At 48.6% G+C, this 14,876-nt stretch overlaps 1 protein-coding gene across 11 annotated transcripts in view; it reads right to left on the bottom strand.

Annotated features, from left to right (window-relative positions):
- Positions 1-1,673: 1,673 nt before the first annotated feature.
- The window catches only part of DLG3 (discs large MAGUK scaffold protein 3), a gene marked incomplete at both ends in the record, with an annotated part of 64,026 nt that continues 50,823 nt past the window's right edge, over positions 1,674-14,876 (bottom strand). For 3 of the 11 annotated variants that reach the window (XM_084258828.1, XM_084258831.1, XM_084258836.1), the window contains 10 exons: positions 1,674-1,780; positions 3,120-3,211; positions 3,547-3,656; positions 4,060-4,232; positions 4,838-4,939; positions 5,466-5,516; positions 6,769-6,810; positions 10,361-10,460; positions 11,273-11,348; positions 11,540-11,716. In XM_084258828.1, coding sequence (XP_084114954.1) covers positions 1,674-1,780; positions 3,120-3,211; positions 3,547-3,656; positions 4,060-4,232; positions 4,838-4,939; positions 5,466-5,516; positions 6,769-6,810; positions 10,361-10,460; positions 11,273-11,348; positions 11,540-11,716 — 1,030 coding nt within the window. Of the gene's footprint in view, positions 1,781-3,119; positions 3,212-3,546; positions 3,657-4,059; positions 4,233-4,837; positions 4,940-5,465; positions 5,517-6,768; positions 6,811-8,493; positions 8,540-10,360; positions 10,461-11,272; positions 11,349-11,539; positions 11,717-14,876 lie in introns of all 11 variants that reach the window. The other 8 variants (XM_084258832.1, XM_084258833.1, XM_084258834.1 and 5 more) reach the window with 6 other exon arrangements.

The following is a 14,876-nucleotide window of genomic DNA, read 5'->3' as shown; positions in this document are numbered from 1 at the left end:
AGTGGCTTCAAAGGAGCATGGTAGGGTGGGGGTGGGGGCGGCCTGAGTCACACCTGCAGCCTGCACCTGTGGTGGGAGAAAACCTCCACTAACCACAATCACTGCCATCTGATCTGGGAAAAAGCAACAAGGTTTTATCTCTCACCAGTAAGTGAATCTTAGCACTATTGTTCAGATTGACAGCATTCAAGCCTACTTTTTCTCAAAGAAACAGTAAGCGACCAGCTGCTGGTTAAGAGCTGGGAAATGTGAAGCAGCTGTGGAAAAAACTGAAATCGCGTTCCTCAGCATGCGACTGGCCAAGCCCAGTGCTGCCCTGCATCTGGCATGGAACTGGAAGGCAGGTGATTCCCTGTCTCTGTCGGTGGACAGGTGCCCGCAAAGGGGCCTCGGCTGAGTCCCACATGTCCCTGGCAGATGAGTAGAGACAGACATCACAGTCCAGAGTGCCAGCTCCTGCCCTCAGCCTTCGCCGGTCCCCACACCCCTTCTGCTGACTGGATGGCCAAGCCTGGGTCACCTATTCTATCATACACTAGGCCGGGCTCCTCCAGAACGTCACGAGCCTTTAGAACACTTTCCAATTGGATTCTACGCATTCACTTAAATAGTAAAAGTAAAATTTGGAATAATGAAAAGGCTGACACAGTAGCACAACATGGTTTTGGTTTAACAGCAGCTTAAAAATGAACAAAAAGGAAACCTCTCATGCAGACACATCAGGTGGCATAAAACAATAGGCAATTTAATATGGAGCACTGTTAGCCATTCTCTCCATGCAGGACTGACTGCACCTCAAGGGCGGCAGCAGCTTGAGGGTCAAGTCTCTGCCCCTCTGCTCCCTCTCCCCCCATCCCCAGGTGAAGGCCCTTTCTCACAGGCCTCTGGCTGACCTCGTCCTGGAGAAGACCTCAACTCTCAAGAGAATGACCAAAAGCGAGCACCCTTGGCACAGCACTCGCTACCATGTTCAACCCTCCCCAACCAGGTGGAATGGAAGATGCCATCTGACTGGAATATGAAAATTAAAGCATTTCTCTAGTAACACAGTACCATTGATGAAGTCTCCATAGATTTGTCTAGTCCAAATGTGTGTGAATATATATATATTATATGAGAATGTATAATATATATATATAATAATTTCTATATATTTTATATAAATTACATATATATATCTATATATAAATAAGATACTTTCTGTAGCCATTATGTTGCACCGTTCAGAGCTGCCAGACAGCAGTACAGATGGGTAGAAATGCCCAGGAGCATCTCATCACGTGGCGTGTCGAGCTCACTTCTCAAACCGTGCAGCTGTCCAGAGTCTGTCTTTCCACCAGTCCTCCTCTCTTCTCTTCGCTTCTGCTTGGTTTTTATGAAAACAATGACTCTGATGGGTCTGCACCTGTGCTAGCGCTTGGGAAAGGTCCATGCAGGAATGGGCACAGTCACATGATGAGTGAGATGGCATCATCCCCCAAAATAAACTAAACAAAAAATTAAAAAAAAAAAAAACAGAACAGGACTAGAAAACTCAATTTTTTTTGACATATCTAAAAAAGGGGGCAAGAACAGTAGTCATTTGTTCTCCCCATGGGGACAGGAATGAAGAGGGAGGAGGGAAGAGGGACTTGATTTCTTCTGTTCACAAGAGAATGGTTGGAGGGGATTCTTCAGAGTTTTTCTGGGGACGGGACCCAAATGTAGTGCCCAGACTGGTCTTCAATGATTTGTTTGATTTTGTTATAAATCTCTTCCAGTGAGTCACCCTGTACAATGGCTGAAGTGAAAAAGAAAACAGAATTACTGCTGTGATCGACATTACTCTTCCCCCCAACCCCAGCCCTGCAGCCTGGCCTCTCCCAAGAATCCTCTTGCTCAGCCTGCACAGGTGTGCACAATGTGGGTTTAAAGCTTCACTAGTCAGGGCCTCCCTGGTGGAGCGGGAGTTAAAGTCTCAGTGCTATCAAGGTATCGACAGCCACTGAGGCTTGAGTTCAATCCCCGGCCAGGGAGCTACCCACATGGTGCAGCAGACCTCTCCTGTCTTGCCCGCTGCTCCCCTCAGCAGTGTGTTTCAGTGGATCTGCCTGTTCTGCTCTCCCCACTCTGCTCTGGTGAATCCTCTCACCCCCTGCACCTCTGGCCTACACCCCAGTTCTTATTTGCATAAATAAATAAATAAGAAAATAAATCTTTAAAAAAAATACCCACTAGTCAGCTGCCTGGTGACTTTGGGTACAGGGAAGCCCAGCAGGTGCCCTGACCCCAGGGCGCGAAGTCAATTTGCCTAGACAGTGAGACTAAGCAGCAGTGAATAGAAGTGTGTTGTTCAAAGACTTTTTATTGAGCACCGGTCATGTGCCAGACTTTGCAGCTCATGTTGTTCTTGGCTGCCATGGGGCTGGCAGCTGGTGAATTCTACAGCAGCCTCACTGGCAGATTTGGAAAATCCGGGTCACCCAAAGAGCTGAAAGCTACCATTTCTGGCAAGGGGCTGTGCTCCAATGACCACCCACCTGCTCTGTATCGGAGGGGAGCCCACGAACAAGGACTCAGGGTACAGTTATGACTCCTTCCCCAGTTATTCTTGGGGAACTACCAGCTAGTTTGCTCAGAACCAACCTACATATATATATATATGCTGGTGTCCTTGACAAGGGGAAAAACCTCTTACACAGAGACCTTCCCAACCTTTAGGAACTGACCTTCTAAAGCAGGTGACCACATAAACACAAACATGCACATACACTGAAGATCACGCCAAGCAAGCACCATCAGCCACATACATTTCTTCAGCACCTGAGACATGCAAGGCCAAGGGAGGGAGCCAGGGAGTTGGGCAGGAGGGAAACAAAGTAATACAGGTGGCCTACAATCCAGCAGAGACTAGAAGATGAAAGGAACAACTCGATCTAACACAACCTAAGGCAGCATTCGGTGTTGGTGGCTTAGTTGCTCTGGCTGGAGGGAACTGGAGCACTTTGGAACAGGCGGGAAGTCAGCAGCTCCAAAGCATCCAGAAACTGCACAAGGTGGCAGAGCCTCTTGCAGCCACTTAAAGTTGGAGGCGCCAGGTGGGGCCTACATGACGTCGGCTGGGCAGCAGGGGCTCTTACCTGTAAAGTATTCTCCAAACTCCTGCTCCAGTTTCATGGCTTTGTCATAAATCTTATTTGCTTGTTCATATGTCTGCCGTCGGTTCATTTCCCTGCCAAGGACATAGAAGGAAAATAGTACCTGACTAGATTCTACGTTTTGACTAACAAAAAGGACTGCTGCAGGCACCCCAAGAATCTCCTCAGCTGCCCTCTCAGAGCGGCAGTGGCCTAGGGCTCAGCCCCTAACTCAAACCATCCAGGTCCCAAAGTCCAACTGAGACACATCTACCAGCCCTCAAATCAGAAGGCACCTTCGCTGACCTGGCTCACTGGGCAAGCTTTCCTTTGAACTTCCACTGGGTCCCGTCCTTGCCCAACACATCACTATATCGTTTCCTTGCAGGGGTCCTCGCCTGGCTGGGAGTATGTGTCAGCAAACACTTACATGAGCGCTTCAATGGACTTGGGCTTGATGAAAATGGCAATGGGGTAAAGTTGTGCTTGCTGCAGCCTCTTGATAGCATTGCCGGACACATCTAAGATGCAGTGCTTGCCCTGAAAAAGTGGAGATTTGCATCAGCCCGCTCACTCCCCATCTCCCCAGCCTTAATTAGATACCCAAAGGCCACCCACACATCCACCTGGGGGAAACCCAGGACCATCCAGAGTGGTATAGACGAGTCTACCCCTGACATACTCAGGTTCCACATTTTGTTCCCACTACCCAGAAATGGCTATATCTGCAGGGGGGTCTCTACCCAGATGGGTGACGCTCTGGGGTGAGCTGCATGGGAGAGACAGACAGACAGCTCAGTCTGAGGGCTGGAATCATGCAGTGAATGGCTTTGGTCAGCAGCACCACTTGATAGACCCAGTGTTGGAAGCATGAGGATCCAAGCAGAAGTTGTGTGGGAGCATTCTGTTGGGGTTCTTCAGCAGGTCCACCTCCTCTCCTTACCCTCTCTGCAACCGCCCGCACTGACTGGATGCTGGTCCCATAGAGATTATCATTGAATTGGCCGGCCTCGATGAATTTGTTGTCCTGAATATCCTTCTCCATTTGTTCCCGGGAAACCACAAAGTGGTAGTCTTGTCCGTCCACCTCATTATCACGCCGTGGCCGGGTGGTGTCTGCCAGAAGAGAGCAAATACTTTGCAGCCAAGGACAACAACCTGCCCCCAAAGCCAGAAAACTTGACTTGTTCTCTCACCTGGGTCCTGGGGCCAGTCCAATTTTTTTCAGATGAGTAGGGAAAAAAGCAGTTGGGAAATAGTCTATTTTGCCCACTTCTCTTTTGAGCACTGGATCTCACACACAGGGGTTTATTTGCTTAGCTTAAACTGGACCCCCATGAGTGGGCTGAGGCACAACAGAGTGTGCCAAATGGGGCACAAGAACGAGGGCATCAAAATGAGCCACCCAGCAGACTCCACCCATACCTCGAGCCAGGCCCCACTCATGTCTGGTCAGTCCCCATGGCTGCCTCTCAAACTTCTCTCCAGGGGCAGGAGCGAGCCCATCTGATGTCTTAGGCCTCCCAACTACAGCAGCTTTGGGGGAATCTGCTGCCGCCTAATGTCTTCCAGAGTCTCAAATGCACCTTGTTCCCAGACAGCCCAAGAACTTGGCCCTGATCACTTGCTATAAAACACCAGAAGGACACACCCCCAGGGCGTGAATGCCTTGGTCCCAAAGCCGCTTATGCCTTGGTCCCAAAGCCTCTTTGGGCTCTTACGTGGTACACAGGATCCAAATTTATGCGGGAACTCCGAGATCAGGTCATCGTTGACTCGGTCCTTCATTGGGCCCAGGATGATCACGGGCCTGGCGTAGTGTACTGGAGGGAAAGCGTGAAGTCAGTGAGCCGCCCCCAATGGACAGCTGATTCTCCAGAGCCACCGCTCAGACAGGGACAACATCCCCGGCCATTCTCTGCCTTTCAACTCCAAAAACATCAAGAAGCCTTTAATTTGAAAATATCTAAGTGCACGGTCTGGAAGCATCTCCCCTCCTGACAGTTTCAGGAGAAATCTCTGCAATAGCACCAGCCACTAAAGAGAGAAACAGGTGTCTCTTTCAGTGGCAGCCACACCTCGGGGAAATTGACCTTTGCCATCCTTGTAATGTTGTCCTAACCTTTGGAAGGCACTCCAGTAGCAAGCAGAGGACTGTGGCGGGGTCACGGGGGCTTCCCCCTTCTCTGTCACACTAACAAGAAGGAGAGGAGGCACCCAAGGGCTGGATGCACACCAGCCACATCTTCCTGTACCCCACATTCTTCTCTGTGCCCCACAGCCAACCATAGTGTTGAGCCCAAGACCATGAGACTAACACAAAGGCAAGACTCTCAGAAGGGGGCTTACTTTCTTGCCGTGTCACTGGCTCATATGACAAAATAGCATCCTCTTGTCCTTCTGCAACAAAGAACAGATATATTAGCACTTTGTAATCTGCCTGCCTTTGTCATCTCACCACAGTATTCACCTCACCCCCCACCTCTGCCAGAAAACAGCCTTGTCGAATGGTATTTGCTGGCACCTGCCCCGTGGGCCTTTCTGCTTGCCACTGGCAAGAAAGCACAGGAAGTCCTTCACCTGCCTGGGGACCAGAGTCAGGAGTCCTCGGCTTCAGTGAAATAGAGACAAACAGAGGCACGTGAGCCTGGTGCTGTGAAGCCTCCATGAAAACCCACCCCAGTTTCCCAAGACCTGTTCTTACAGGTACCAGTCAACTATACTTAGTTGCCTCTTGCGCTGGGAAGATTCACAGGGAAGCCTTAACTGATGGGGAGACACACTGCCCACGTTGCCTCATCTGCAGGCTGGGGAGTCAGTCTGCAACGCTGCAGCCTATTTTGCCCCTGTAAGGATCTACCTATCCCTCCTTCACCAGAAGTATCCAGGAATGTGGTACATAGCTGGGCTGAGGTCCCCAGTGCCCTTGAAGAGTAAGGCTGAGCCCAGCTTTCTGAAGGTGAAGCGCTGCATATGCTTGCAATGACAAGCTTTTCCTGAAACAGCGGCCAAGCCTCTCGGGGCTGGGCGCCTGGAGGTCCCACAGGGGCTGACCACAGTACCAGGATCTGCACTGCACCCCAGGATGCTTCCCACAGGCTGCCTCTGAGCCTACCTACCACTACCGAGAGGCCAGTGCTCCCAATGTGCAAGGGGATTGAATTGTGGCTTCTCTGGCTTTCTGAAGGAAAATGGGGCAGTGACATAACTTAAAGCAACTAAAAGGCAAGAACACCAAGCCTCAACCCAGGAGGTCCTGGCAACCTGAAAAGGAAATCCAGGACAATATCTCATAGGGCCATTTTTCTGTGGTTTCTTTCTGTGCAAATCTATAAAAACTGGCAGCACCCAAAGCTCATAGTGCCATAGCCGGGATTTTCTCTGTGGCAGTTCACCCTTCTCAGGAACCCAGGGATAATTTTTAAGTCCAGTTCTGGCCAGAATTACAGCATTTATACTCTCCTTTGATCAACAACCTAAACCCCTCCCAAAAGGACAAAATGGCCACAGCATTTCCAGGATCTTGAAGTGTACATGGCTAAAAGAAGCACCAGCCTCTGAACAGAAATGGCAGCCGTGCAACGCTGGAGTGAGGCTGGCTGGGACACATGGTGGAGTGACACGACATGGGGGAGGAATGACACACACTTACTGGAACTGCTTTCGCTGTCACTGGTGTTGGATGTCACTCCCTCTGCAAGCCAACAAGAAAGAGACTCCGATTCAGAACACACCACTGAGAGGTCACACGCAGCACAAAACTCAAATGTTCCGGGAGCCAGACACTGAGCTGCCAACTGAATCAGACCCCGGGAGGCCTGTTGCATCCAGCTACCAACTGGGAGGCACAGCACCAATCCTGAGGCCCTGCCCACCTTTCACACATCCCTCAGCGCCCTCGCTGTCTGCCAAGCCCCTCCCTGTGCACTCTGAGCCTTCCCACCTTCTGCAGCATCCTCCTTATCTGAACTGGAAGAGCTGCCTTGGCTGGTTTCCAAAGCCGTTCTCAAAATGCATCTCGCAAGGCTAACAATAGGCAAGGCAAGGCAGTGACACAGCAAAGAAACGTCCAGGCACTAGGCTGTCCCCCACCACCCCCAGAGTTCCCAAGGGACAGACTGTGTGGTCCTCCTGAATGAAGAGGCCAAGCATTGGGCGCACTGAGCAGTCACCACAGAAAAACACTTTGACCGTTCGGTGGGACCAAAAGCCCTTTTGCTTCCCCTTCCTAGAGGCCTTGCCCTCAGCAGCGAGGTGGGATACTCATCCACCAGAAAAACGTCAGAACATACACAACAAACAAACGAGAATGCTCAGGGACAAGGCAGCCCTCCTGTCTCAGGCCAGGATGATGTGACTGGATGTGAACGTGGGGGGAGCAGCCTCACTCACAGGAGCACAAAGCCTGGTGTGGTGCAGACAAGGTCCAGCGTCCCCCAGACAATGGGCAAATGAAGATGAGACATGGACACAACACTATGGAGAGAGATACTGCTTGTTTCAGCCAAGACAACACTATTCCAGACCGTGACATGCTGTGGCTCCCCCGCCCCCCAGAGGGACTGGCTGAGTTGCCACACGTGGCTGGTTCCTGAGCAATCCTCTGAAGAAGTGCCTTTATCTTCCTGCCTTTAGTAATTATTTAAGGAGAGTATATCCTGACAGTCGTCCTGGCACAGCCACCTGAACGCAAGCTTGTGTGCACACTGGGGATGCTAAGGCCCTATCACCCCGGTTCCTTCATTTTCCACTTTAGAATTACTTTCCAGAGAGTAATTAGTCAGAGTTTCCCTGAGCTACAGCACAAGATAGATATGGTACATAAATGCTGCTGAGGCCCCCACCAGCTCAGTCCCTGAGACATGCTCTGTGGAAAGCCAGCCCACACAAATGTTTGCTGAGGCCCCTGGACCTCCTGGGACATCCCAGATGCATGTTGGGTATAGGGCTTTACTGGACTCTTGTCCCTAGTTAGACTGAATTAGCCAACTCGTAAGCCCACTATTTTAGAGTTATGCCACTAGAAGAATCCAACCAGTGGGCACCCTTCTCCTCAACAATAGGTTAGAGATGAGCTGAGCGATCACCTCTAGAGAAGTACTTCCTGCTCACCTCACTTTGAAAGTGGGGCAACAAGCTGTCCCCCTACTACTTCAAGGTATGAAAGGAAAACACAGGCATGAATGATAGGCTTTTATTAGGGCACCAAGAATCCAGAAGTGTGACATTCAGAACCACTTGTACTTCCTCCTGCTGTGGTATCAGAGTTCTCATAAACACTGCCCTCCCCCACCCTCTGTCCTCACCCATGTCCCCCATACCCCACCCCCAGCAACTCCACTCATTGCACAGTTAACGATGTACAAGTTTGACTTACTCAGGTTCTTTGCGCCATAATAATCGTCACTTAACCCAGGGAAGTCCTGATTTCACAGACAGCAAGGACAAGGGGTGGGGAGGGAACGAATTGGGGAGAGGAGAGAAAATGGAGAAAAAAAGACAAGGGGAAGGAAGAACACAGCCAGGTGAGCATTAGTGACAGAAGTATGAAACACTATGAAGACCTACAACTATATGAGGTGAAGGACTCTGCTACAGAAAGTACGTCCCAGGTCAGGCCAAATACCTGGACTTCACACTGCCCCAGCTGCTGCTAGAGGACTGTGGGGCATACTACCTTTCTGGAGTGGTGTATAGCCTACAGGCTGACAGGACAAGTGGCTTTCCAAGGTTTGGAGCACCTGCTTTGACCAAATTTTAAGTTGTAGAGGCCAAGTTTCTGCTTTGCCCCTGAAATTACCATTTCCCTCTGAGGGTGCAAGAAAGAATGCGTATTTATGAGTAACAGGTATGCAGACAGAATTATCATCATCCCAGGAACCTTTTGCCCAGTATTGATTGACTCACTCTGTCCAAACCCTTCGGGGAAAGCTTCAAGCGATCTGAGGTGTGGCCTTCAAAGCTGACCCGAGTTGTGTAGACCACAGGGGACGAGCTCAGCTTCTGGAGAATAAGCACTAGGCAGTTTCAACTCTCACCCAACAGGCAGTTCCCAACCACCCTCAACTGAGCCACCAGACAGAGAATCCTCCTCAAGCTGGGCTTGGTATAGAGGTTCTGGAACTGGGGAACGGTGAGGTGATCACTCCTCGGGGCCTCTGCCTCAGACCATCTCCTGCTGCTCACAAGCAGAACCAACTGCACCAAATGCCTCTTACTGAGATACCCAGGATTGTAAGCCAAAACTTCCACCTGGGTGAAGGCACTCTAGCTGGGGTGGTACTAGTTAGCAGGACCATCGGGTTGGCTTAGAAAAAGGACATTTCCTGTAGGAATACGTGGCTCTCCCTCCAACCCAAACAGTCCAGACCCCAAGACCCCTCTTTGTAAGGCTGAAGAAAAGAGGTTTATGATTCGCTATGAGGTCATGAAAAACATTTCACCAGTTTGACTGTTTTTTTTATGGTTAAGATCAGAGCAGTTAATTTCTGAGGCATATGGCAAGATAAGAATAATTTTCAGGATTAAATTGGTTCTTAAAAGTTTGACTCAGCTTCATGGCCTCTTTGACCAAACACCAGCTTTGTGTTTCTCAGAAAATCTTTATCGGGGCAATGTTGTATGACACTCTCCCTCCACCCTCCCCACCCCAATGATTCCTGCAAGCAGGAAGTATTTTATTTTGAAAGTTGCTTTGCCATCATTCTGGGATGGCAGTGTGTCTGTAGAGCCACATGACCATCCTGTGCACATGTGTGCCTGTCATTCAAGAAGTATGCTCCATGCCAGGTGTCCAGGGAAGAATAGGCTCTTTTCTTAACATAGATGAGTGAAGTTAAGGGAAAGAAAACACAGAGGAAGAAACCAGGAGAGCAACCCCAAGTCCCTAGATCTGGTTCTCTGGAAAACCCCCTTTTTGAAACCTGACACTGTGACTAAGAACTGCTCATCACCACCATGGCAGCACGCAGCTTGGCACTCCTGATGCCAGTGCCAGGGACTTCCTAGTAGGCTGGCCCCGGGACCAGTTCCACCTTAGAGCCTCCAACACTCTTTCCAAGCAAGGACCTGGACAAGAAAGACCCAACATCTCCCTGTGGAGACCAGTTTCTACTGTGACTGCAGATAAGCAGATATACACACACGCACACACACTTGCCCAGTCTTCTCATAAAGGGAGGCACAAATGAGATAGATAGGGTGGGGTCGTGGGCGCTATGCTCTCTGTACCTACTGCTACTTACGTTCCTGTATGCTGCTCTCCTGGGCCATGTTTTCTTTGCTCTTGTAAAATGGAAACTTTCGAGAGAGGCGGAAACTCTTTTTACGTTTCGTTTTGATCGACTGTGAAAGAATATGAAGATGGAGGGGAAGGATAGAAGAAAAAAAAAAAACAGAACAATGGATTTTAAAGCATGGAAGAAAAACTAAAATGGAGACAATGATGAGCTAAATAAAAGACCATCTTTCACAAATGGAGTCTATATGAGATTAAATGAAAGTTGATGTAAGAGGAAAATTATGTTTACAGGAAAATGTTGTAGGGATGTTAGAAGTTTCTACCTAATCCAGACTCACAGCACTCACTGGTACTTCCTAAAGGACAAAGGTCACTGTAGCCTCCTGGACACATGCCCTAATGTGCCATTGACAGACACAGAGTCATCTACTCCATGTCTCTCTTTCCTCTACTGCTCCGGAAGTTCTTTGGCCTGTGAAGCTCATAGAAGAAAAGGGGTGAATGGAGAGAGACCTCATGCCTCATTTGGTCTGAAGGGCAGTTGGAGCTCTGTGGCCAGCTTTCCTGGCTGCAATGACAAGGCCAGATTCTGTTCATGATCCCCACAGCTCCAACAGGTTCTGCAGCCAGGGAGACACCCACAAGGGGCTTCATGAGCCCCAAACAAGTGCCTTCCAGACAGTCCCTATCAAGCATATCTTCAAGAGCCAGTTACCCAAGAGGAAGGGATGCAGACTGGCCACAGAAGCGCCTTCTCTCTGCTTTCTGAAAAGCAGTTTGTATTCTGGTAGTGCAGAGTCAGCCCCTTGTAAAAGAAATTCTTTGGTGCTCCCCAGTTCTCTTATCCATCAGACAGACTCCAAACTTCTTACTCCTCTTCATGTGTTGGCTGACTTCCTTGGGGAGCCCCACTTACCCTATTAGACTCAATCATCCCCGTCCTGGCATGAAACTTCACAGTTTTCAACCGAGCTCTTTCTTTCTTTTCCACCCTGTTTTGGAGTCAGAAAGGAGTCTGGTTACTGCCAGCACACGGCCCCAGTGGTAGGCTGCAGTGGGCATGGAAGCCACTTTTGGGCTCCTTGAGGGAGTCAAAAGCATATCCTGAGCACCAACCCTACCGAAAAGGAATGAATACCAGAAAAAGGGCAAGGAAGGCCTCTGCCATATAAGGACAACTCACCTCTTCTTACTGGGGATCACACCGATTTGCTCGCTTTCTCCATGTGGGGTCACCAGTCTGGCCTGCCACCACTCATCATCAGAGGCATTAATAACATGCAGGATGTCACCATAGGAGAAGCTGAGCCCCTGACTTGGCAGGCAGCTGTCCCGAGTCCGGTCATAATCAAACAGGGCCCTGAAATACACAGTGAACAGTGAAATGATCATCCCAACCTTAAATGCCAGGGGACTTTCAGGAAACTGAAAGGATGGCAGGGGAAAGACAACCCAAGTCAGCGCAGACAGAGTGGCCTCACAGCAGACCAGAAGGAATTCTTGGCGAGATTGTATCCTTCTTTCCATCATGACCCAAAATGTGCCCCCTTCTCTAAGACCATCCCACTCTCCCAACAAAGGGCAAGGGGACAAGATTTCCTGAGTCTCTTCTCTTCCCAGCTTCCAGACACAAGGTGGAAGGGCCAAAGCAGAAGATGCTCAACAGCTCTCTGCCTAACTCATCTCTTAGAGAGACAAGTTAGCTCTACCAATGGGCTTTCTCAAGTTTATAAACAGATCTTCAAAATATAGCTGACAATCAGACATAAAATTACTACAATCCCAGACAATGGGGAATGTTGTGGAAACACGAGAGAGAAATGGTCCCATGTCCTAGGGCAGGCAAAGAAAAAGTTAAGGCTGACACAGAGCCACACAATGATAAAGTTCATCATTTCAATGATGAAATGTCTGAGTTCACCATCTCTTTCTCTCCTGGAGGTGGTGGTGACAGAGGCTCAGGGAGGAAGAATACCAGCATATACACCTAACTACCCTGCGATACAATCCAGGGCCTCTGGTAAGGGGTGCAGATAAAGAGGTGAAGGGGAAGGTGGGGAGAGAGCTGTGTCATCAAGGCCTATGGAAAAGGACAGCTGCCACTGGAGTCATAGGAAACACACCTACAGATAAAGGTATGGGGTAAATTTTGGAAGGCCTTAAACAGACCTGATCCAGGGGCCCCTAATGATCTGAGTGAGAGTAGGGAAATGGTATATCAAAAGAGCCTTAAGAACACTGATCTGACCTCACATGTAGTGGGATGGTGCGAATTTCAACCAAAGCTCCCAGCTCAGTTCTTCAGGATCCACTGATGACTCTGCTGCTGGTTAAGCTGGTTCTTTGTACCAGAGCTTCCTGCTCAGGGACCAAACTCACCTGCACGAAAGTGCTACTTTTCTCATCCACTGGATCGCTCTTCAGAGAGTCATTACAAACAGGTGAGTTCAGTGAGACGTTTGTAATGTTCTGCTTGCAATCCAGGCACATTCTCTGGTAACACCTTTGCATACACAGCCCAGCGAACTTTCCAGAAGTAGTTCTGAGACTTACACTTCTACCTGTCTACAGCTCGGCTGGAAGCTGCCAAAGAAAACACACTATTTCCCCACCTGCCCAAATAGATCCAGAATGTCGCAGGAACTACTTTGAAACTTCTTGAAACAATTCTAAAGAAATTAGTATCAGATTATTTGAAAATGAACCTAACCCCCACCCCCAGCCCTTTATTTCCCTTATTTACAAATTCAAACCAGTAAGGAAAGGCAGAGGCCAGCAGATCCTGGAATTGCTCCTTTGGCAAGGTTCTTTCCACTCTGTGTGACAGAATCAAATCAGAATATATTGCAGGGCACTGGAAACTGTGTTTCTTCAAGCAAGGAAGGCCTTCTGTGGTGAAGACCTTATTCTACGTGACAATGAGAAACACTAAATGGCATTATGGGCTCCCAAGATTAAAACAAATGTAGTAAGGAAAAGAACAGAACTTGGATTAAGCACAAATTGCTTTGGGACAGGCAGGAAGGAAGATATTCAAATGGATTAGGAGAGATTAGGATGACATTGTACAAGATTAGAAGGTAGAGTTTACTGGCTATGTGTTTAAAGCATAACAGGGACAAGCCAATATATACTTAGCACCTCACACCACACTTCACCTCTGGCAATAGCAATAAGCAGCTGGAGTACATATGGAGAAGTTGACATTTTTCTGTACATTAGGAATCCCATTATTAGTAATATTTCAAACAACTGAGACTTAAAACTAATATGCCAATTTCCTTCCAAGATGACATTCACACACAATATTTTCAAAAAGACACATAACACAGGGCCTCCCTGGTGGCGCAACGGTTGAGCGCTGGGTTGCAAAGCTGCCTGCAGCCTCTGCAGCGCCGGTTCAATTCCCGGCTGCTCCCCGGCCACTGGAGGAGGGTCCCACATGGCGCGCAGACCTCTCCTGCCGCCCGCTGCTCCCCTCAGCAGTGTACTTCGGTCCTTCTGCCTGCTCTGCTCCCCGCTCTGGCTCTGGTGAATTCTCTCACCCTCCCATACGTCTGACTGTACCCAGTGCTTGCATAAATAAATCAATCTTTTTTTAAAAAGACACATAACACAAACTATGCAAAAATCAAACTAAGTGCACATTGGAGTCAACAAGAATGTCAATAGCACTGCAGGCAGGGAATGGCAATGTTTGGTTTGATATCTAACCACAGTCATGCGTTTCTTTTACAACTTTCAAAAAATGTAAGTCAATTAAAAAAGAATGGGAAACTGATAGAGCAAGCACCTGGCTCAAATCATTTAGTTCAGCTGAGAAACATGTTTGGCTCTAAGTTCCCTGGCAAAAAAGGCAAATTCCCAATAAAAAGTGGATTTTGTCTGATGGATTTTTGATGAGGAACACTGAACAACAGGATGGACAATGCTTTTTTTGTTAGCTATGATTTCGTCAAAGACCTGGCAGCGTAACATTTGAACTTGACATTCTGAAGTATAATACCATTCTCAGTTGAGAAGGCAAAAGATGAATTAGCAAGAATTTCCTTTTCTATCGATCAAAACTGCAAGTGGGAAAAGAGCTCTGCAGAACAACGGAGCCTCAGAGGAACCTCGTCCCACTTCCCATCAAATCAAGGAAACCCCAAGCACTGACATTTAATGAGTCTGGGTGGGTCTTCTCTATCTACTAGCTAAACATTCCCTTTTCCTCCAACAGGATTCCTTTGTCACGATTTTGTTTTCCAAATCCATGATTCAGGATTTTCTCTAAATTTCCACTTTCTCTTTTCCTGCTGAAAATTTAATTGCTAGGAAACTGCCTCACAGATTTTGCAGGCCCAAAGATGCATGGGATCTCATTTAAAGGTGTATACTGGCTAACTGTCAGTCCAGGACTCTTAAATCTCAGAAAACTCTTATGAGGTCTCAGTCACAGTCACATTAAAAAAGAAAAAAGAAAAAAAAAGGGGGGCCTCCCCTGGTGGCTGGTGGTGCAGCGTTTGAGCGCTGGGTTG

Source organism: Talpa europaea, assembly GCF_964194135.1.
Source record: "Talpa europaea genome assembly, chromosome: X".
Lineage (NCBI taxonomy): Eukaryota > Metazoa > Chordata > Mammalia > Eulipotyphla > Talpidae > Talpa > Talpa europaea.
This window is presented reverse-complemented; position numbering and strand designations above follow the sequence as displayed.